Genomic DNA, 23,184 nt, shown 5'->3' on the forward strand with positions numbered 1-23,184 from the left:
AACGGATTACAAGCTACTTCCGGTGTAAATAAAGTCCACGAGTGTTATGAAGGAATTCATTTTATTAATATGTAAAATGGTGAGCTTCTTGCGAAATTACACTTTGAAAACGGGAAAATATGTTTTATATTCTTTATAACATAAAGGTTTTTGTAAAAAATATTGGTGTTTTAGTTTACAAATCTCAAAATAAATGACAAAATAAACTTTCAACTTAAAGGAAAATATTCGGCCTATCATATGTTGACCTATAAATGACATATATACCCATATATCGTGTTAAACAAAACGACAGTCACAAATTATTTAACAGATTCTCAATTTAACAATGTCATTATATCATCATCTAATTCATAAAATATCCTTATTAAATTATGGGCACCAAAAAACAAATAAATTCGCTAAAATAAAAATCTTTTGCCTACCTAAATGTAAAGCACACATAAAATCTGACAGATATCACTAAAATAAGTGTCATAACAAATCACACCTGTCTCTGTGACAGCCCTAGGCTCTGAAAAGAGGATAGCCAATCAGAAATGCTTTCTGCCAGTGAATCATTTTGTCCATTCAGGTTTACAGTTTCAGCAGTAGTTCTCAATCCTGGTCCGGGAGGCCCCTGTACTGCACATTTTGGATGTCGTCCTTATTTAATATACCTGATTTATATAGTCAGCTCATTAGTGTAGACCCTAAGACCTGAATTAGGTGTGCCAAATGAAATCAGTATTTACACTACCAATCAAAAGTTCGGAATAATTAAGATTTTTTCATGCTTTTGAAAGAAGTTTTTTATGCATCAAAGCTGCATTTATTTGTCAAAAATTACAGTAAAAACAGTAATATTGTGAAATATTATTACAATTTAAAATAACCATTTTCTATTTTAATATACTTTAAAAATGTAATTTATTCCTGTGATGCAAAGCTGAATTTTCAGCATCATTACTCCGGTCTTCAGTGTCACATGACCCTTCAGAAATCATTCTAATATGCTGATTTGCCACTCAAGAAACATTTTTTATTATTATCAATGTTGGAAACAGTTTTTTCTGCTTAATATTTTTGTGGAAACCATGATAAAAAAAGTTCTAGGATTCTTTAGTAAATATAAAGTTGAAAAGAACAGCATTTATTTAAAATAATGTGAAATTTAAAAAACATAAACATTATAAATGTCTACTGTCACTTTTGATCAATTAAATGTGTTGTTTTTTTGTTTTTTGTTTTTGAATGGAAGTTTATCACGTTTTTACAAAAATATTAAGCAGTAACAACTGTTTTCAACACTGATAATAAAAGAAATTAAAAGAAATGTTGCTTGTTAGCATATTAGAATGATTTCTGAAGGATCATGTGACACTGAACACTGGTGTAATGATGCTGGAAATTCACCTTTGCGTCAAAGGAATAAATTATATTTTAAAATATATTGAATTTTTTTTTTTTTAAATTGCAATAATATTTCACAATATTACAGTTTTACTGTATTTTGATCAAATAAATGGTGAGCATAATGACTTCTTTAAAAAAAAAAAAAACATTACAAATCTTAATTATTCCAAACTTAGTGCAGTGTTACACGGTAGTGTATGTGGGCCAGAATCTATGAGATTCATTCACTCTATGACCTCTGTAGATGCAACATTTTTTGCATGCTTTTTCAATGAAGTCAGTATTGTGTACTATTCATAAGTCAAAATAAGTTTTAGCAACCTTTAGATAATCACAAATTTAAAAGTGACGGGATGAGAAGGGATAATGTGACATTGGTAGACCATTCATATTCCAACTAATTACAGGTCCTTCCCTAGTTTCTCTATCTCATCCAGGAAGAAATCCATGTCCTTGGTGGTCAGCTGAGGTGAAACAACAACCATACGGAAGAAGTTGACGTGTTCGTCCATGGGCTGGTATCCCACCATCATTGTTCCACGCTTTATCATTCTCTCTTTGATGACTGGCGCCACCTGATGGTGCACATTGAAAATGACATGCAATAATTCAATGTGCAATAATGAAATTCTCTGCTACATCTACATTTGACCGAAGCTGACCTTTGATAGTCTTTCCTGGTAATCCGCACTGTTCTCCTTCCCTCTCAGGCTGGGCGGAATGAACCAAAAGCAAACGTTCACAAAATTCCCCTATTGGAAAACACACACCATATAGAAATATATAAACATGTATTATATTTACATAAACATAAGCATACTGTTTTAGGTTTGTATGCAGTGCAACACTGTACCTTACAGACCAGCTGGAAATTGTCCCTTTTCTTCATTTCTTCAACTAAATACCTGGTGCCAAAAGGTTGGAGTCAGTAAGTTTTGTTTTTTAAGAAATTAATGCTTTTATATTCAGCAAGAATGCCTTGAATTGATCAAAAGTGACAGTAAATACATTTATAGTGTTACAAAAGTTTGTAATTCAAATAAATGCTTTTCTTTTGAACTTTATATACATCAAATAATACTGAAAAAAAATCAGTTTCCACAAAAATATTAAGCAGCACAACAGTTTTCAACATTGATAATAATAAATGTTTCTTCAGCAGCAAATCAGCATATTAGAATGATTTCTGAAGGATCATGTGACACTGAAGACTGGAGTAATGATGCTGAAAATTCAGCTTTGATCACAGGAATAAATTACATTTTAAAATATATTTAAGTAAAAAAAATATTTTAAATTATATTTCACAACAGTATAACAGTTTGTACTGTATTTTTTATTTAAATAAATGCAGCTTTTCTTTAAAAATCATAAAAAAAAATCGTACCAATCCTAACCTTTCAAACGGTAGTGTATATATTAACCCACTTGTGTTGTTTGTGGTCAAAAGTGTACGAACACCTGAAATGTAACTTTTTTTTATTTTCAGCAAAATCAATGTAATATATTTTTGTTCAATAATATTTTTCATTTTTGTATTTTGAGAGAATTTCATGGTACTAATTAATATTTATGCAATAATTATGATCAATTTTTGTCCCATTGAAAATCACAATTTTTATTACTTTTCAATTAAAGCTGTGTTTCATATTAAAATAGAGACAATGCTTTTATAATCCTATTTTTGAAGGCAGATTAGTGCCATCTGGTAGGAGTAAAAAAAAAGAAAAACATCTGTAATACCATAGTGTAACCAATAGATTCAAATATAGCTCTATATAAAAAGGCTTATAAATTCTCTAATTCTTTTTAAACAAATACTTTTAGATTATGTTTAGATTTTTTTTTTTTTTGTTTTGAAATGTTGATTTGAATTGTCAGTTTTTGCACTAATTTTACTAGTCAAACCAGAACACAAAGCCATTTTGTTACACATAACATCAAAATTCAACAAAAATGTAACAAAAATGAACAGGAATGCTATATTTTTGCTATATAATGCTATATTAATGCTAGATTTCAACCTCTTATTTGAGTCTTCTGGCTCAATTTTGCCATATTGTTACAGCCACACCAGTTTATTTGTGTGTGTATGATGATGTGTTGTGTGTGTCAGTGGGTGTGTCTGTTTTGTACTCTCGATGTTTTAGAGTGTAACTTTCAGTCCTTTTTTTTACTGCATTGTGGCTGAATTATTGATTTTATTTCACTCATTTGCAAAAACTTGCTTTGTGTTACAGTCACACTAGTTCTTATATGTGTATCTGTGGGGGTGGGGGTGGGTGGATGTGTCTATTTTGCACTCTTGATATTTTAGAGTGTCACGCCTTCATTGTTGTGGACTTTTTTCTGCATCATGGCTGATTAATTTCCCATTAATAACAACACAAGTGTGAGAGGGTTAATAGTATATTACAATGCATTTAATAAGTCAATAGTGTTTCACAAAATGTATTATTCAACAACATCCAACAGATGCATCAAATACCTTGCGAGGGCAAAGGCCTTATCCACGCGCTCTGAAAGACCATGTGTTCCTATTGCCTTCCACATCAACCAGAGCTTCAAACAATCCACCTTACGGCCACACTGGATGGATTTGTCTCCAGTATCTAGACTTGTATCGTAGAACTTGTCTTGCTGGAACAAGTAGGTTGCTTTGGCACTGTGACAGTGCATTAGCAAATTCTACAGATTGAGACACAGAGGATAAAATTAGTGCACACTGCACTTTTATTAAATATAGTCATAAATAATAAATAAATAAAGTCAATATACTACTTTCATTTGACTAACAAGCAAAAACACTGCATGAATTGACTTACATGTGCTTAGAAGTAAAAAAGATGGATTGCTACATTCCACAAGCTTTCATACCGTGGTATCTCTGAACAAAATCACAGAGCACTGCAGGCCCGCTAGAAGCATTTTGTGAGGGTTCCAAGTCACAGAGTTTGCTCTGAGTGTTAAAAAAAAGAGAAATATTAAATGACACAGTCAGGCGATTTCTCTATTCAAAGCACATTTTATCCAGGGCGCATTCAGAGTGTGCAGAGCTCAAACCTTTCTATTCCTGCAACCAGATGTCTGTGTTTTTTGGAAAACAGCACGCTTCCTCCCCAAGCGGCCTGCAAAGGAAAGAGATCCAGATTGTAACAGTTAGGAAAGGGAGAAATTCTATGTGAACATTGTAAGTGCAAACAACTGGATGCTTTTGAAGTGGGGGCCACAAGCATACAGACGTGTTGCACAATGATGTTACATAAGGTAACCGCGCTCCACTTACGTCAACGTGCATCCACATGCCGTTTCTTTCACTTATGTCAGCAATGCGGTTCAGAGGATCAAAGGCGCCCTGCACTGTGGTACCAGCTGTGGCGTTAACGAAAAATGGGACAGCATCCTGAAGGAGACACAACGGTCAAACACTATTAATCTTTGACTCTTGGATATTTAAAGTGATAGTTCACGCAAAAATTGTAAAAAATTCTGTCAGCATTTACTCACCCTCATGTCATTCCAAACCTGTATGACTTTTTTTCTTTCAGAGAACATAAATGGAGATGTTTTGCATAACGTTCACGCTGCTCTCCGCAATATATCAAGAAAGTAGACACTGATTTTGGGATCTTCCTCAAAAAAGCTATCAAATGTCTTCACTTTATGGTCACTGTCTGCTTTCACTTTATGCAAAAGAACAGCTTGGATGTTTAGCAAAACACTTCCTTTTAAATTTCAGGGATGGAAGAAAGTCATACGTATTTGGGATGAGATAAATCAATGCAGAGTTTTAATTTTAAAGTGAACTATGTTCTCACTTATACACAATACTTCAATTTATCATATTAATTCATTTTAATATTATATACACTACAGTTTAAATGTTTGAGGTCAGTAACATTTTTTAAAAGAAATTAATACTTTTATTTTCAACATTGGTAATAATAGGAAATGCACCAGATCATCATATTAGAATGATTTCTGAAGGATCATGTGACACTGAAGACTGGAGTAATGATGCTGAAAATTCAGCTTTGCATCACAGGAATTTATTACATTTTAAAATATATTAAAATAGAAAGCGAATATTTTAAATTGTAATAATATTTCATAATATTATTGTTTTTACTGGATTTTTTAAATCATATAAATGCAGCCTAAGAGACTTCTTACTGATCCCAAACTTTTGAACGGTATATATTCTGTATATTATATTTTACCATACAATTTAAATATTTACTTGTGATTTTGCCTGCACGATTTTAGCCTCCAGGTCCTCTGGTATCATGCTGCCACTGTGGCAGAACAAAAAAACATTTTTAACAATTTAAAGTGAACCACTGGTTTTCCAAAATATGCCAGAGATAAGAACCTGTACCTCTCATCCACTTGTACAATGAAAACATTTTCCGTTCCGATACCAAGAAAAGCAACTGCTTTTTTCATTGAGTAATGACTCTAAAAGAAAAAGAAAATATTAATGGTACAATTTTAACACAATACTGCATCATATGCCCTATTAAATCTAAGATTAGAATCAGTAATTCTTGTCTTTGTACCTGTTGTGATGTAAATATAGCCATCCGTGGTGTGGCCCACATGCCTTGTGTCTTCACTTGAGGGAAGGCCCAGTACCGTGCAACGTTCATGGCGTACATGTTGGACATGGAACCTCCGGGACAAAATATCCCATCTCCTTCTGACCAGCCAATCAGAGAGCGGAGCTTAGAGAGCACTTCCTCTTCCATCAGGACAAAAACCGGAGCCACTTCATAGGTGTATCTGTAACAACTTCACACTGAGTACGTTGTGTATTGATCAGTCATGATATGCACATGCATTTGTATCAGTATTATTTTAGTATAATTAATATACTATTATAGTATTTAGTAAGACTTTTGTTTAGTTTTTATTTTTATATTTTAATTTTAGTTAAAGATTTTTTGACATTTTTGTTTTGTTTTAATGCAGTTTTACAGAAAATCATGATGTTAATGTTTATAATATATTCATGCCTTATAGTCTCATTTAGCAGAGTATGAAAAATTGTCTATTTAGAACTTTTTCAGTTTTATTTAATTTTAGTATTTCAACTTAAACTAAATGAAAATTAGAAATGTTGACTTGGCATTTTTATTTGGCATTTTTGCCTTAACATTTTTATATTTTGTTTTATTTCAGGTGACATATCCATTTCTCTCATGACAACTCTCTGGGTGTTTGGCATGGTTATGGATATGACAATGCTGATATGTTTGGTCTTGGCGGAATTGATCTGTTACACTGTTGCTGCTGCTGTTGGTTATTATTGCTGTCGCTGTTGCTGTTGGTTATTGCTGCTGCTGCTGCTGTTGGTTATTGCTGCTGCTGTTATTGCTGCTGCAGTTGGTTATTGTTGCTGTTATTGCTGCTGCTGTCGGTTATTACTGCTGCAGTTGGTTATTGTTGCTGTTATTGCTGCTGCAGTTGGTTATTGTTGCTGTTATTGCTGCTGCAGTTGGTTATTGTTGCTGTTATTGCTGCTGCTGTCGGTTATTACTGCTGCTGTTATTGCTGCTGCTGTTGGTTATTGTTGCTGTTATTGCTGCTGCTGTTGGTTATTGTTGCTGTTATTGCTGCTGCTGTTGGTTATTGCTGCTGCTGTTATTGCTGCTGCAGTTGGTTATTGTTGCTGTTATTGCTGCTGCTGTCGGTTATTACTGCTGCAGTTGGTTATTGTTGCTGTTATTGCTGCTGCAGTTGGTTATTGTTGCTGTTATTGCTGCTGCTGTCGGTTATTACTGCTGCTGTTATTGCTGCTGCTGTTGGTTATTGTTGCTGTCGCTGTTGCTGTTGGTTATTGCTGCTGCTGCTGCTGTTGGTTATTGCTGCTGCTGTTATTGCTGCTGCAGTTGGTTGTTGTTGCTGTTATTGCTGCTGCAGTTGGTTATTGTTGCTGTTATTGCTGCTGCTGTCGGTTATTACTGCTGCTGTTATTGCTGTTGCTGTTGGTTATTGTTGCTGTTATTGCTGCTGCTGTTGGTTATTGTTGCTGTTATTGCTGCTGCTGTCGGTTATTACTGCTGCTGTTATTGCTGCTGCTGTTGGTTATTGTTGCTGTTATTGCTGCTGCAGTTGGTTATTGTTGCTGTTATTGCTGCTGCTGTTGGTTATTGTTGCTGTTATTGCTGCTGCTGTCGGTTATTACTGCTGCTGTTATTGCTGTTGCTGTTGGTTATTGTTGCTGTTATTGCTGCTGCTGTTGGTTATTGTTGCTGTTATTGCTGCTGCTGTTGGTTATTACTGCTGCTGTTATTGTTGCTGCAGTTGGTTATTGTTGCTGTTATTGCTGCTGCTGTTGGTTATTGTTGCTGTTATTGCTGCTGCTGTCGGTTATTACTGCCGCTGTTATTGTTGCTGCAGTTGGTTATTGTTGCTGTTATTGCTGCTGCTGTCGGTTATTACTGCTGCTGTTATTGCTGCTGCTGTTGGTTATTGTTGCTGTTATTGCTGCTGCTGTTGGTTATTGTTGCTGTTATTGCTGCTGCTGTCGGTTATTACTGCTGCTGTTATTGCTGCTGCAGTTGGTTATTGTTGCTGGTATTGCTGCTGCAGTAGATTATTGTTGCTGTTATTGCTGCTGCTGTCGGTTATTACTGCTGCTGTTATTGCTGCTGCAGTTGGTTATTGTTGCTGTTATTGCTGCTGCTGTTGGTTATTACTGCTGCTGTTATTGCTGCTGCAGTTGGTTATTGTTGCTGTTATTGCTGCTGCTGTCGGTTATTACTGCTGCTGTTATTGCTGCTGCAGTTGGTTATTGTTGCTGTTATTGCTGCTGCAGCTGGTTATTGTTGCTGTTATTGCTGCTGCTGTTATTGCTGCTGCTGTTGGTTATTGTTGCTGTTATTGCTGCTGCTGTTGGTTATTGTTGCTGTTATTGCTGCTGCTGTCGGTTATTACTGCTGCTGTTATTGCTGCTGCTGTTGGTTATTGTTGCTGTTATTGCTGCTGCTGTCGGTTATTACTGCTGCTGTTATTGCTGCTGCTGTTGGTTATTGTTGCTGTTATTGCTGCTGCTGTTGGTTATTGTTGCTGTTATTGCTGCTGCTGTTGGTTATTACTGCTGCTGTTATTGTTGCTGCAGTTGGTTATTGTTGCTGTTATTGCTGCTGCTGTTGGTTATTGTTGCTGTTATTGCTGCTGCTGTCGGTTATTACTGCTGCTGTTATTGCAGCTGCTGTTATTGCTGCTGCTGTTGGTTATTGTTGCTGTTATTGCTGCTGCTGTCGGTTATTACTGCTGCTGTTATTGCTGCTGCAGTTGGTTATTGTTGCTGTTATTGCTGCTGCAGTTGGTTATTGTTGCTGTTATTGCTGCTGCTGTCGGTTATTACTGCTGCTGTTATTGCTGCTGCAGTTGGTTATTGTTGCTGTTATTGCTGCTGCTGTTGGTTATTGTTGCTGTTATTGCTGCTGCTGTCGGTTATTACTGCTGCTGTTATTGCTGCTGCAGTTGGTTATTGTTGCTGTTATTGCTGCTGCTGTCGGTTATTACTGCTGCTGTTATTGCTGCTGCAGTTGGTTATTGTTGCTGTTATTGCTGCTGCTGTCGGTTATTACTGCTGCTGTTATTGCTGCTGCTGTTGGTTATTGTTGCTGTTATTGCTGCTGCTGTCAGTTATTACTGCTGCTGTTATTGCTGCTGCTGTTGGTTATTGTTGCTGTTATTGCTGCTGCTGTCGGTTATTCCTGCTGCTGTTGGTTATTATTGCTGTTGCTGCTGCTGTTGGTTATTGCTGCTGCTGCTGTTGGTTATTGCTGCTTCTGCTATTGCTGCTGTTGTTGGTTATTGTTGCTGTTATTGCTGCTGCTGTCGGTTATTACTGCTGCTGTTATTGCTGCTGCTGTTATTGTTGCTGCTGTCGGTTATTACTGCTGCTGTTATTGCTGCTGCTGCTGTTATTGCTGCTGCTGTCGGTTATTACTGCTGCTGTTGGTTATTGTTGCTGTTATTGCTGCTGCTGTCGGTTATTGCTGCTGCTGCTGCTGCTGTTATTGCTGCTGTTGGTTATTCCTGCTGCTGCTGTTATTGCTGCTGCTGTTGATTATTGCTGCTGCTGTTGGTTATTTCTTCTGCTGCTGCTGTTATTGCTGCTGCTGTTGGTTATTTCTGCTGCTGTTGGTTATTGCTGCTGCTGCTGTTATTGCTGCTGCTGTTGGTTATTGCTGCTGCTGTTGGTTATTTCTGCTGCTGCTGCTGTTATTGCTGCTGCTGTTGGTTATTTCTGCTGCTGCTGTTGGTTTTTGCTGCTGTTGGATATTGCTGCTGCTGTTGGATATTGCTGCTGCTGTTGGTTATTGACGCTGCTGCTGTTGGTTATTGCTGCTGTTGCAATTAAGACATGCTGCTGCTGTACAACATAGCGCACATGAATTACCCATTGCAGATCTTTACAAGGGGAAGCTAGAGAAGGTGGAGGGTTTCTGAAAGTGCACTGCAACTAAGTCAATGGGTTTTTTTGAATGGGTTTTTGGTTAGTTGCCTGAAATATGGTCTGTGGTGAATACAAGCTCAATACACTTTCACGTTTTATTCTACGACATAAAATACATCTGTGTTACCCCACTTGTGCTGTTAAAAAGGCAGTTGCTAACCAGTGGCTATATGGGACTTCAGAGGCTGTCGTGGACATTAAAAGTCATTACGCCTAACACATAAGTTCAGTCCGCTTTTACAGCTTCGTTACAGCTTGCTTATAATCATGCTATAACAAACAATGAAAGACGTTGTGGGAAGCTTAGTGGTGGTGACGTTGAAGTCGTGGGACCATGGTGAAGTTCTTTTATAGCCTACCTTTAGCTTTCTACTTCTAGTGATTGTATTTAGGCTTCAAAATTCATAAAAGTTGTGTTCATTTTTGAAAATTATCTTAATGGACAAAATGTGTAAGTAGCATAAACTTTTGTTGATCACATAGCTAATTTTTCGCGAAAATCCTATTGGGTTTTTGTCAAGACAACCAGTGTGATGCTAACTTTGGTGTAAACTTCTAATCACTTTAAAGTTTTGCTTTACCCCGAGAAACTTTGCATTCCCTCACAAAACTTTTAAGTTCGCTCGCAAAGTTTCTCGGGGGAACGCAAAACCTTTGCGATGTTGCATTGACATATAATTTATTCATCACCATATTCTCATATTTTTTTCCATCACAATGGCCCATTAGGGAGGCAATGTATAGTCGCATTTAGCAGAGTATAAAAAATGTCTACTTAGTTCTTATTGACCTGTATTTCAGTTTTAGTCATTTTAGTACTTCAGCTTCAGTAAATTTGAAATGTGGGTAAACATATATATATATATAGTTTTAGTTAATGATAGTAACACTGTTTGTATTATCTCAAAATTCCAGACCCTAATTTCATCAATCTCTAATCACTTTTTAGATTAATCTATATGTGGCTCCATGCTGTTGTCAAATTGTGTCATCTGATAACTTCAAGTGCTCTGATAAGTTACTTATTACTATGACAACAGGGTTTAATGGAACACTTCAGCAACAGTGTAACAGTTTACTCAAAGTTTAACACTGATGCACTCCTCAGTTAATAAAACGCCATGTAGACTCTTTTACAACTCTCTAACATTCAATGGCACTTTCACCGTAACGTATTAACATGAACACGTACTGGCTGGTGTTGAGGGTTTCAGTGAGGAGCCGTCCTGTCAATGCATGGTAGTCCACCCCAGCAAACAGCTGATTGAAGAACCGAGGATGACCTGTGAACGGGAAAAGGCTTTGGACCAGGATGTAACCACATATTCAAGATTTGTGAGGAACAAATGTAATCATTTCAGAAAAAAACACTGAAAAATCCATGCAGGACGACCGCTAATATGAATAAATAGGGGGAATGCAGCCCCAACATATGAAACTTACAGGTTTTAACACTGTATCGTGCCACATCTCGGACCCTCTGCAATAGCTGATCGTGAGATTCTCCATGTTCTCTGAGTTCGAGGTCCAGAAGAGCACTCAGTTGATCTGGATCTTTCCACTCACACACCTGAGGATGCAAAGACACGCAGTTCTTAAAGGGTTCACCCAAAAAATTAAAATGGCAGCCAAACAGTTGATGGGCCCCATTGACTTCCATAGTGTTTTTTTTTTCCATACTATGGAAGTCAGTGGGATCCATCAACTGTTTGGTTACCCATATTCTTCAAAATATCTTCTTTTGTGTTCAGCGGAAGAGAGAAACTCATACAGGTTTGGAACAACTTGAGGGTTAGTAAATGATGACAGAATTTTCCTTTTTGGGTGAACTATCCCTTTAAGACTATTAACATCTCATAAGAAACAAGATAAGATAGGAACATTCAGAAGCTGTTAAATGAAATGATAAATTCTTAAAAGACACAACCTTCTCCTTCAGGTCAGTTCCTTTGTGAAGTATATCTTCCATAATCACTTTGAAAGCCTCAGTAAGGAACAGCTTCCCTTCTGACTCGTACATGTCTGAATCTTCCAGGTGGACGTTGCCATTCAAATATTCTGTGAGATACATATAAAGGTACATCTATCACAAAATAAACCAATATATGCTTTAGTAAAATAGCAGCAAAGAAATATGATCAAAATAAATCAATGTTAAACAAATAATTACATTCATTAATAATAATAATAATAATAATAATAATCACAAGAAACATTTCTTACACCTCATAATATAGGATTAAAAAAACATTTAGTTCTGCTTTTTTTACTCTCAGTTTTCTGGTGTTTTGCCAACTCTCCTACACATATTTAAATATATTATACATACATACATACATACATATACTTAATGTAATTTCTATTTGATAATGTATTTTGAACAAAATTATTATTCTTTTTGTGGCACAGAAATTATACAGTTATAGCAGATATGTTTATATACTACAAAAAAATTGTAAAGCAATTTCTATACAAAGTGACACAATATGTTTAAATACTATTTAAAAGCCTTTTTCTTCAATCTGAAAGTGACAAAAAGTTTAAATACTACAAAAAAATTTTGTAAATCAACTTTCTTCTATAAAAAGCGACAAAATTTGTTTAAATGCTTGTACAAATTGTAAATGCTTTTCTTTGTATTATTTTATATTAATTATATATACCTTATATTATTATACTTTTTTTTTTTTAAATAACATTATACTTTGTCATTTTTATAGAAGGAAATTATTTTTTAAAAATGTTTTTGTAGTATTAAAACTTTTTTTTTTTTTTTTTTTTTGGTCACTTCTAATTGAAGAAAATTTCTTTTAAAAAAGAATTAGGTTCATGTCTCTGCTAAAATTGACCCATGGTCTTCAGATGATTTATTGCAGCTGGTTTGTTACTGATCTAACTAGTGTGATCCAGGTCTACCAGCTTGATCAAAATCTACCAGTTTGATCCCGCCCCTATCAGCTGGTATTCCAGCTGATCCATCATGGAGACCAGACTGGACCAGCCTAAGTCCATAAATTGGTCTAGCTTGATCTAAGCAGTAAAACAGGATTCAATTCCTAATTTAATTTAAAAGACACAATAAAAGATGTGGATGATTGTACACATTTCTTTACATTGTAGCCTATATTGTAGGCTATTATGATATAGATATTTCATTCGTATTATTTTATGTTAAAATGGATCGACTATGAAACGCATCTGTCCCACTTCACCTCAAGTCCCACTTTTGACGAACTCTTTCTGACTATTCACGGTTGCCAAGCAGCGCCACGCATACTACAAAATTCAGCCAATCAGAACTCAGAGTCAGTTTTACAATAAGCGTTATAAATTCCACGGCAGAAATCGCGATATTTTATGAGGAAAACGTCATCAAAGATTCATTCTTTTTTTCTTTTCTTTTTGGAAATATGACACCAAGGAGCAAAATGGCTGTCAGAAAGATTCAAAAACAAAGATTTAACTGTAATAAGCATCTTTTTTACCTTTGTTAATAATTAAACTAGCAGAATAAAAAAATTTTTGCAGCCTTTTCCTGTTTATCAGTATCCAACTGTGGTCGATGAAAGACCTGAGAGGGTTGCAATTCCTGCAACTTATAACTAACTTTCTTTACAACCCATGGACTGCTCACCATACGCGAAAAATTTCCACACGCAGCTCCATATAGGCTAGCTGCAACTTTCTCCCCCGCTTCTAATTATGGTGAAACATTTGCACGCGCAGTTCTCGTACAGTTACAGTATATTACATCATCAGGCTGAAACGCACGTTTCAGCAAAACTAAAAAATTAGCACATTTAAGAAAAACTTTATGATGCATCCAAAACAGAACAAACTTCTCACCTTTAGATGAACTCATTGTGATGTTTTCTGTCCTTTCTGCACTGAGCACGTGAAGTTCTACTGTATCTGATGTTGTAAGGATGCCTCGAGACCCTCAGTGCTTTAATGCAGGATCCAGCCTTCATATACGTGGATGCACACGCCCGATTCGTCATTCAAGTGACATCATATAATTGGATTAGAGTGATATGGGTGTCAACAAAAAATCAATCTTTAACTTAAAAAAAAAAGCTTTCTAAAGGCTATCAGTTGCATGCAATTAAGAATATATTTCAGTAACATAATTACAGTTTTATTTCTTAAAATGCCATGTCTCCAGTATTCTTACCTTCTGAAAAACCATTGGATGGCTTTATTGGCAGGGTCCTGCATCTTTTTTGATGAAGGGGGCCAGATATATTTACTGTGCTAAAACTGTGACTCGCACACGCAACCAATAAAAATGGACAATACAACAACTTTGCATGTTATATAATGACACAGACATTCATTTGGGTAATGCACGCTGCAAAACAGGGGTACAACGTTCAACATCTTCCAAACTCTGAGTGTTGTTCTAAGTTCACATTAGACTGAGTTTGCTGATGAAAGAAAGATATATCCCTCCATGTATGTTTGTCAGATTGCACAATGATCCAACACACACTCACTCACAAGAGTGGAATGGAATGTCACAGGGTTCAAAAAAAAAAAAGCATTCTGTTATCTTATAGAAAAAGTGTTTCCTATGGAAAAAGGGAACTTGTGAATATTTGTATGCACCTTTCATATTAAGGCATTTTGGTGTCATCAATGAAATACTCATTTTGAAAAATAAAAAGATATTGGAAATTCAATTTTAAAAGCTGATATCAGTCTCATGACAAAGTTTACAATTTCATTACGATTCCATCTTAATGTTTTGTCTGTACAAAAGAAACCCTACATGATCCAGGGTTTGGGTAACTAAAACCTGTATGAAACATCAAAGCTGAATCAAAATGAAATTAAAGAGGTAAATGCTATACGAAGATTCCGAGGAACAGATGAGATAGAAGTTTTCCATTCTTCAACATCAAAAAAAAAAATACTCTTCAGGAGTCGGATTTTAGAGCCTATAAAACAATAAACAAGATACTGTAAATCTGACAAATATCTAAATTACACAATAAAACAGGCTATAAAACAACAAAAAATAATAACCTTAAACTCTTTCATCATAATGAATCATTTAGTTCTTTTTATTTATATTTACTTTTTTTTTTTAAAAATAACCCAACACCAGAAGCATGATCAATTATTTACAAAATGGGAATGAGATTTAGAAGGACAAAAATGTAAAATAACAATCACAGGATCCAATTAATGCAAGCATGATATTCACTTTGAAATGAATGTTCCCACATTAGGTTGCAATCTATCAAATCAAAAAGATTTAACAATCCAAAAGCAAAAGATTCCATGAAGTCTGCAAGGACTAGACGCTGTTTAATGACTGGCCTGTGCAATGGAATTGTACAAAGCTCCGCCTCCAATCCTATCACCTGCTTGGCATGCAAAACAAGGGTGAACAAGGGTGAAACACCAGGGTGAAAATTCATCAGGGTGAAACAACGTGATACTTGCCGAGAGAGCGAAGGTCGCCGTTATGTTGCCAGATAGCGGCCTCTATTGGAACATAAATCTTTGTAAATTTCCATCATAAACATGAGTCTTCCTTATCTGTTCATGGAATCGGTTCAAGTTTTAAGACTTAGATAAAAGCTTTCACATTCATTTACTTAAAAAGGGAAATGCATTATTCTGTAGAATGTATTGAGATGGAATGCTACGGTACAAATCAGGCTCGGCTGATGTGGTTATATTTCAGAAAGCACACACACACACACACAGTGAAGTGCAATTTAAAGAGTAGGAATGGAGCTTGATCTCACATGAAAATAAGCTTAACAGAAAAACAATTAAGTAATAATGCCATAAAAAAACACATCAATAAAAAAAAAAAAACTTCACGCTGTGACAGTTAATTCAGTCCTGCCCCTTTAAAAAATTAATTTATGCATTACATTCTTTTAAAAAAAATGTAAGCATATTTTCAAGAGTTTTAGGAAAATATTTTAAATACCCGCATTTTAGCTTGTTGCGTTTAAACGTTTCCATATTATTTCAAGCTTTTAGCTGACTTTATACATGGCCTTTTCTAATCAAACAAACAAACAAACAAACACAAAAATGAGAAGTAAACATTTTTCCAATGTAACTGAATAGCAGTTATTGCTCCCTCTAGTGGTATGCCTGCATGTCTGCACATGCAAAGTGCTACATAAAAGCAGTCCTCTCTGTCGGCTCAGTTGTTTTCCATTAGGAAGTTGATATTTTGGGGGTCTACGTCGTACTCCTCTTGGGTTAGGAGGGAATAGAGTCGAGTTGCTGTGGCTTGGTCCCTCTCACGCATGCTCCATTTTCGCAGCATGGCAAAAACGCGCTCTTTGTGTAGTTTGTTATCCTCCTCTATCTGCTGAAGGGTGGTGGTCTTCATACCTAGTGCCATTATTCCCACCTGCCTCCAGTTGTTCCCAATGTAGCCGGCCACCATCATCATCTCCCTCTCACTCACCATCCTGGAGTCTGAGAAAAAGCAAAGTTACGTAATGGAGCAGCGCAAACATGAGGCTATTACAGAAGATGCAAAGCAGAGGTGTGTATGTGACTCACTGATTATAGACAGCTGCTCCTGCAGATTGTCGTTTTCCAACACCTCCTGCCTTCGTTTGGCTGTCGTCTCTGATAAACCAACATCATTTTCAAATTACAAATAGATTATGCATGCACTAGAAAGTTTGAAGGCAATATATATATATATTAGGGATGCACCGATCCGATACTCAGATCGGGTATCGGCTCCGATACTGCCATTTTTGCCGGATCGGGTATCGGCCGGATGGGACCGATCCAAATCCGATATTGTGCGTGTACTATTCTGTGTTATTGTTCTCCATCTAGCTCCACAAAAGGCACAAAAACATTAAAATGCACCATAAAGTTTCCGTGCACTATATTCCAAGTGTTCTGAAGCCATTCCATAGTTTAATTTGAGGTACAGATAAATATTTAAGTCGTTAAATTAAAGTTCACGTAAATGCCTCCCTCCGCTGCGGCTGTCAGTCATTCTCTATTCAGTATTCAAACTGCGTGTTGCGTTCGGTTACAACATTATTATACTTCATCTGTAGACAACGATACCGGTCATACAATACGCATCAGTATATCTTCACTTTGTGCTTTGAACCTTTAAATGCGGAGCGCTGCCGCTGCGCGCTGTGACTCCATGATGCTTCAAGCGCATCATTCTGCACACGGGATGCGCATAAGCGCTTTGTGCCGCTCTGTATGGGAGCCGTTCATATTATAATACTTTTGCGCAATGAAAGATTGTTAATAGCATTTTTTGTTCTGTCCTATATATCATATGTTGCTGCCTCATTAAATAAAACTCCGCTATAAATTTAAAAGAAATGTCTTTTAATTTTATTGTATAGCCTATTTTTATATATAAATATATTTAGTTTATGTCATGTATGACTCAAACATTCATGAAAAACAAACCATGAGTCATGGATGAAGGAATCAGCTGGACTCCTGTTTATTTTGAATGTCTACCAAGCTAGTGAAGCTATTGGTTTATTTACAGTTGTTACACTGATGCACAATTATTTAATAAATAATTCACTACATTTGTGTCTGTTTGTTATTTTGTTTTACAACGTTAGGAAAGTAATATTTAAGTCAAGCCTGATACCTTGCACAAAAGAATGATCCCAGTTTCTTCCACACAGTGAGGCATACAGTTTACTAGGTAATTCAGCACTTTTTTTTATTATTATTACTTGAATATCGGATCGGTATCAGCCGATACTGAATCCCAGGTATCGGTATCGGAAGCGAAAAAGGCGGATCGGTGCATCCCTAATATATATAGCAAGAAAAAAATATATACTAATAGGACCCTTAAGGCTCATTCACACCAAGAACAATAACTATGTGATAACTATATTAGCATCCACAATATCGTTCTGTTTATTCTAAGTGCACACTGCAGTTTTGTCGTCTGCCACTTTAAATGCACAAGCTCTTTAAACCAGGATGGATTCCACTTGGCTGTCAATGTTTTCATAAGCTGGAGAAAATCGTTCTGAAAGTGACTCCAACAATATAATTTCTCGGTGACATTATCGTTATAGTTGTGATGTGGACTCACTCTGCTATTCTTTTACATTTATATTGATAGCCTAGTGGTTAGTGCGCTGACATATGGCGCAAATACGTTCAATGCGACCCGAGTTCGATTGCCATCTCGAGGTTCTTTGCCAATCCTGGCCTCCTCTCTCCGCCCAATGCTTTCCTGTCTGCTCTCTACTGTCCTTTCCAAATAAAGGCACAAAAAGACCTTAAATATAAATAAAAAAAGCTAGATCTTTATCGTTATATAGTTACCGTCCTTGGTGTGAATGGGACTTGAGAATTATTTGCATTGTGACATTATTTCAAGACAATTAAGCTCATTTTATCCCCTAGGTTTTCAATTTATGTAATGCAAAGTTTAATTCTCATTATTGTAACATATATAAAAAATATATTATCTTACTCTTCCAGTATTTATACATTATGGTGTCATTTATTTAAATTTATTTGATTTTAATTTTCAAAAATCATTGCAAGACAGTATTTTTAACTATAATACAGTAAAAATGACATTAAACAACATTAAAAATGAAAAAGAAAATAACCCGAACCTTGAATTTTTCCCCTCTATTTTTTATTTTTTTTTATTTATTTCAGTCTTTCTGTTCAATTATTACTTTTATGAGAAACTTTTCTGGTTTTATTTCACATAAAAAAAATACTATAGTAATTTATAGTAAATACTATATTGTTTTTGAACTATACTATAGTAAAGTACTTGAATTAATTTGTTGCGGAAATTCTATAGTTGCTGTGGTAATATAAACAAATTACTTTACCCAATACTGTACTAAGTTTTCTACAACTATAGGATATATTATACTACAATACACTACAGTTTACTGTAGTAAAAACTAAAGTATACTGCAGTATTTATTACAGTTTATCAGTCCACTATAGTTAATACTACAGTATGCTGTAGCATTCATTAACAAAGTGTTGTAAATATTATAATATATACAGTATACTACAATTTACTATAGTATGGTTCAAAAACACTATAGTACTTACTGTAAGTTACTGTAGTATTTTTTCTTGTGGGTACATTTTTGTTATAATGTAAGTTAGCATTTTTAAAAAAGTGTAGTTAGTTACAAATGATCTTCTGCTTAAATTCTAAATAAAACATTCTAAATAAAAGATTTAAAAACTAAAATGACCTGACACATTACAATAATGAAAATTATATGCATAAAAGTCTTAATGTCAAAATTCTAGGGGTCTTCATAGTAGACGGTTTATAAGATCATACCTGTATTTTTTGTTGTCTTGCGTTTGTTGATTTGTAGTTTTTGAAGGAATTGCAGTTTAGGAAATGTCTCTTGCATGTCTTGTGTTTTCAGCAATTTGAGGAAACTCAGAGCATGCTTGTTGTCTTTGTGAATCACATAATCCAAGATGTCCCGTACCTGCTTTGAACGCATGTTAATGTCTTTGATGTTGTTGTACTCATTGTTGGACAGTATTCCACTGGCATGGCAATGCTGAAGCAGGAACTCTGTATCTCCCATCAGGGCCTCCAGTAGCTCTGGCTTGTGTCTCTGAATGAGCTTGGTGCCAGCTACTGGTCCATCCATTGCCTCTTGTGCTTGGTCAGTGATGTAAGAACCTTGATTTGACACCGGTTTTGATTAAGGCTGTAACAAAATCGGAAATACAAAAAATATAAAACCTAAGAAAAACTAATGAAGCAACTTCAGTCTCACATGTTTGGGAAACTGAAAGAATGGAGCAAATAATTCTACTGTAATCCATCTTAAATGTTTTCAATCAAGAATTTAAAATTTTTGTGTTATTATAAAAATGAGTAACCACAACACTTTTATTACAACAAATTATTTCATGTCCTTTTCCTAACTGGTTTATCAATATTCTGTAAGAAATGCAAATAAATGGGATCAGCAAAATAAATATTTTATTTGTTTTTTCTTTAAACAACTCATTTATGATATCTGTTCCAGTGTTGGGTAGGGCTGGGGCAATACATCGATGCATTGTGAATGATTCTGGAGCGATTCTGATATTTTCCGTATGCATCTTCATTCTCTCTCTAACTGATTCTGAGCTTAGTTTTCAACAGCAGATGGCACTGCGTGCTTTATAAAATAATCATTTATAAAGTTCGAAAAGGTTGAAGCGAATTACAAGGGTGTTTTCTGTGGGCTGTTTACATTTATCTTGTGTCATAAAAGCATTCTGAGGCGCAAATGCATTATCAGACTCAGCCAAACACACGAGCGCTCTTCTTCATGAACATTTGAGCGCACGGTTAAAAAATAGCCTAGAATGCCATCTGCTGTTAAAAACTAAGCTCAGAATCGATTTGCAATGCATTTGGAAAATATCAGAAATGATCCACGAATCGCGATGCATCAATATATTCTCCCAGCCCTAGTGTTGGAGAAAGTTACTTTTAAAAGTAATGCGTTACAATATTGTGTTATTATGTTTTGGGGGGCTGAAAACACAAACTTTAGAAAACGGGATTCAAAGTGCAAGTTTTTTGAAAACCATGACGTCATGCGCATGTGTATTACGTGTTCAGTCTATAGGCGTGTAGTGTTCCTTTACAAAGTGACATTGCCAACTACTGGCCTGGCAGCAGAATACAGTCTTTTTAGTCGTTTTCGTAGATCCGTGAACAGGGTTCATGCAAAGCAAAAACTTTTCCGTTTTTAGTACATTGTTGTCGTGTAAACGTACTCCAGTTGCATTACTTAGTTACTTTTTATGGAAGGTAATGCGTTACGTTACTTTTGCATTACTTTTTCGCACCTGGGCTGGGCTTGCTTGTTTGGTTTTTTAATAACAACAAAAAAGTTACATTTTTGGCAAATGTAAAGGCCCTTTCTAACCATAAGTGAAATGAATAAGCCTCAGGCTGAAGGAAATGCAAATTCACGCCTGTACAGTAGAGGGCGCAGCTCAAACAAACCGTTCAGCTGTGCTGCCATTCTGGATTGCAGAAGAAGAGGACAGGAGAAGAAAGTTTAACACTCTTACTTCAGCAATAAAAACAAAGAAAATTAAACACAATGTGATGTTTATCTAAAGTAGGGCTGGACGATATGACCTCAAATCAAATTCTCAATTAATTGAACATTTTACCTCGATTACGATTAATGAATCTTTTTTTTTTTTTTGTGAAAAAAAAAGTGAAAGTGATCTCACATCGGGGCTCGCCGCTCACGCGCTGTCTGTGAGTGTTGTTGACTCTGTGTTTGAGTTCGCCTCCGTGTTGCTTCCATGCCGCTGACTGGACGGGGCAGAGTCACGTGGCTCTACACACGGTAGTATGTTTATAAGGGGAAGGTATTAACAGGATCAAAAACCGAAATGTCCGGCATGGGAAAATTACGTTGGTTAGAGGTTCTGAATTTCGGTTTCGATTACTTTTCGATTAATCGTCCAGCCCTAATCTAAAGTAATTTTTAATTATTAGTATGGTTGAATTGTATCATTGAAGGTAAGCAGCAAAGACTTTGATAAGTAAAAGCATGATCACATTGTCTAGAACTAGAATAACCTTCATGTTTACACACAACACCTCTGCACTTACTCACGATTGCTCTCAACATAGGGACAGGAGAGCTGTCAATCAATACATGGGGAAACAAAGTAGCTTGCATTACTTATTTGAAAAAGTAACAGACATTTTGTTGTAAATTTAAAGTAATGCATTACTTTACTAGTTACTTAAAAAAGTAATCTGATTACATAACTTGTAGTGCATTACCCCAACACTGATTTGTTCATATATGTATTTATTTCCCATGGTTCTTACCCCATTTTCACCTATATGAAGCGCTGACGATTTCTGAACTAAAGGGCTTGACTAATCTAGATAGGATATTTGAATATTTTACAGTATTTTACCGATCCTCTTGGGAAAAAATAAGGCATTACACTAATAGACATATCAAAAATTAGAATAACTAATAATAAAATACATTACAATAATATGTGATGTTATAATATGTAATAAAATACTAGTATTGGGGAAAGCAGCCGCCATATAAAAACAGATCAACAGAAGACCTCAAATGAAACTGTAGCTGAAGCATCATTGGTGGAACTGAAGGAAGTGTGTTGTCTTCATGATGAGTCACTCCCATTGACATGTTGTTTTTAAAAACCGCACATACTCTTTATCACTTCCAGATTATCAAGTACATATAGCTGTTAGGTTTAAATGTTATTGCACATGCTGATTACACACAAATTAACCAAATGATGCTGCAATGTTTCTTTTATTGTTGGTGTATAATAGTGAATGGCGCATCTCTCTGCATTATCTGTAGGGGACTTCCAGTTTAGTGCCCCACTACCAGAGCGGCGTCATCTTTGTTTACTTTCAACAAACGAATATGGCGCACATTTTATTAAATTAGTAGAGCATTTGTTTGCTCAGGAATAATAGAATACTCTCCGCCTCGTTTAATTTTAGTGCATATCGATTACAAACACCTTGCAAACACTCGCATCATTAGAGAGGCAAGAAGGCGCGCGAAACGGAAAAGAACAAAGAGATATACTCATTTCATCAATTGATGCAGCACGCGCGTTCAGTTCCGATCTACTTCCGTTTAAAGATAAAATAGCGTTATTGCTACGGTTACAAATTTGCGCGCGCTCACGTTGTTTTCAGTTTATCTTTTATTGTAGCAATATAGAAATTGAAAGTTTGAAATTCAGCGGGTTTTTTTTTTTCATCTACACAGATACCGAAAGCAAAGGAGGTACTCTACACACTGAATGAAATAATATTTCATTAAGCACGAAATTCAGTTTTGTTTACCTCAGTTTGACGGAGGGAAACGTCTGATGCCTCATCCACACTGCATCCGCATGTAATATGATATTGATACAAAACAACAACTACTGCTGACACCGCCTTGTGGACAGGGAGTGTAATTCATTTACCTACAACTAATGCTATTTGTGTATGTAAACTTTCACTCTCAACAACTCCTTCCCCCTTCTTTTTTATTCTTAAAAATTCAGTTCTACAGATTTGACATACTGACCTTAAAATTTCCCTGAATTTGTGATTCATCTACTCTAAAATGAGTCATGAATGGGATGAAACATCTGCAATTCTGCATTTATTCAATCTATTCTAGCCTAAGGGAAGTGATCACTGTAAACTGCTGAGACAGAAACTGGTAAACTACGAAGAATTTTGTTCTGCACTGGTGGCCAACGAGTCTGAAGTTCAAGAAAGTGCATCCATCCATTATATATGTACT

The 23,184-nt window shown here is 35.7% G+C and overlaps 2 protein-coding genes across 2 annotated transcripts; both read right to left on the reverse strand.

Moving 5' to 3' along the window:
• Nucleotides 1–44: 44 nt before the first annotated feature.
• Nucleotides 45–14,740, reverse strand: csad (cysteine sulfinic acid decarboxylase). The gene is made up of 15 exons (XM_051880997.1): nucleotides 14,043–14,740; nucleotides 13,715–13,833; nucleotides 11,796–11,926; nucleotides 11,312–11,438; nucleotides 11,061–11,151; nucleotides 5,955–6,177; nucleotides 5,774–5,853; nucleotides 5,636–5,690; nucleotides 4,682–4,798; nucleotides 4,459–4,523; nucleotides 4,273–4,354; nucleotides 3,884–4,083; nucleotides 2,249–2,300; nucleotides 2,058–2,147; nucleotides 45–1,970 (listed from the first exon to the last, which is right to left on the reverse strand). The coding sequence occupies exons 2-15, from the start codon at nucleotides 13,728–13,730 to the stop codon at nucleotides 1,797–1,799; spliced, it is 1,503 nt and encodes a 500-aa protein (XP_051736957.1). The 5' UTR covers nucleotides 13,731–13,833; nucleotides 14,043–14,740; the 3' UTR covers nucleotides 45–1,796.
• A 165-nt stretch (nucleotides 14,741–14,905) lies between these two features.
• Nucleotides 14,906–22,872, reverse strand: zgc:174906 (uncharacterized protein LOC571548 homolog). The gene is made up of 4 exons (XM_051881006.1): nucleotides 22,734–22,872; nucleotides 19,188–19,572; nucleotides 16,409–16,477; nucleotides 14,906–16,321 (listed from the first exon to the last, which is right to left on the reverse strand). Exons 2-4 carry the CDS (start codon nucleotides 19,510–19,512, stop codon nucleotides 16,041–16,043), a joined length of 675 nt encoding a protein of 224 aa, XP_051736966.1. The 5' UTR covers nucleotides 19,513–19,572; nucleotides 22,734–22,872; the 3' UTR covers nucleotides 14,906–16,040.
• Between the last annotated feature and the right edge of the window lie 312 nt (nucleotides 22,873–23,184).

Source organism: Ctenopharyngodon idella, chromosome 22 (genome assembly GCF_019924925.1).
Source record: "Ctenopharyngodon idella isolate HZGC_01 chromosome 22, HZGC01, whole genome shotgun sequence".
NCBI classification, from domain to species: Eukaryota; Metazoa; Chordata; class Actinopteri; order Cypriniformes; family Xenocyprididae; genus Ctenopharyngodon; species Ctenopharyngodon idella.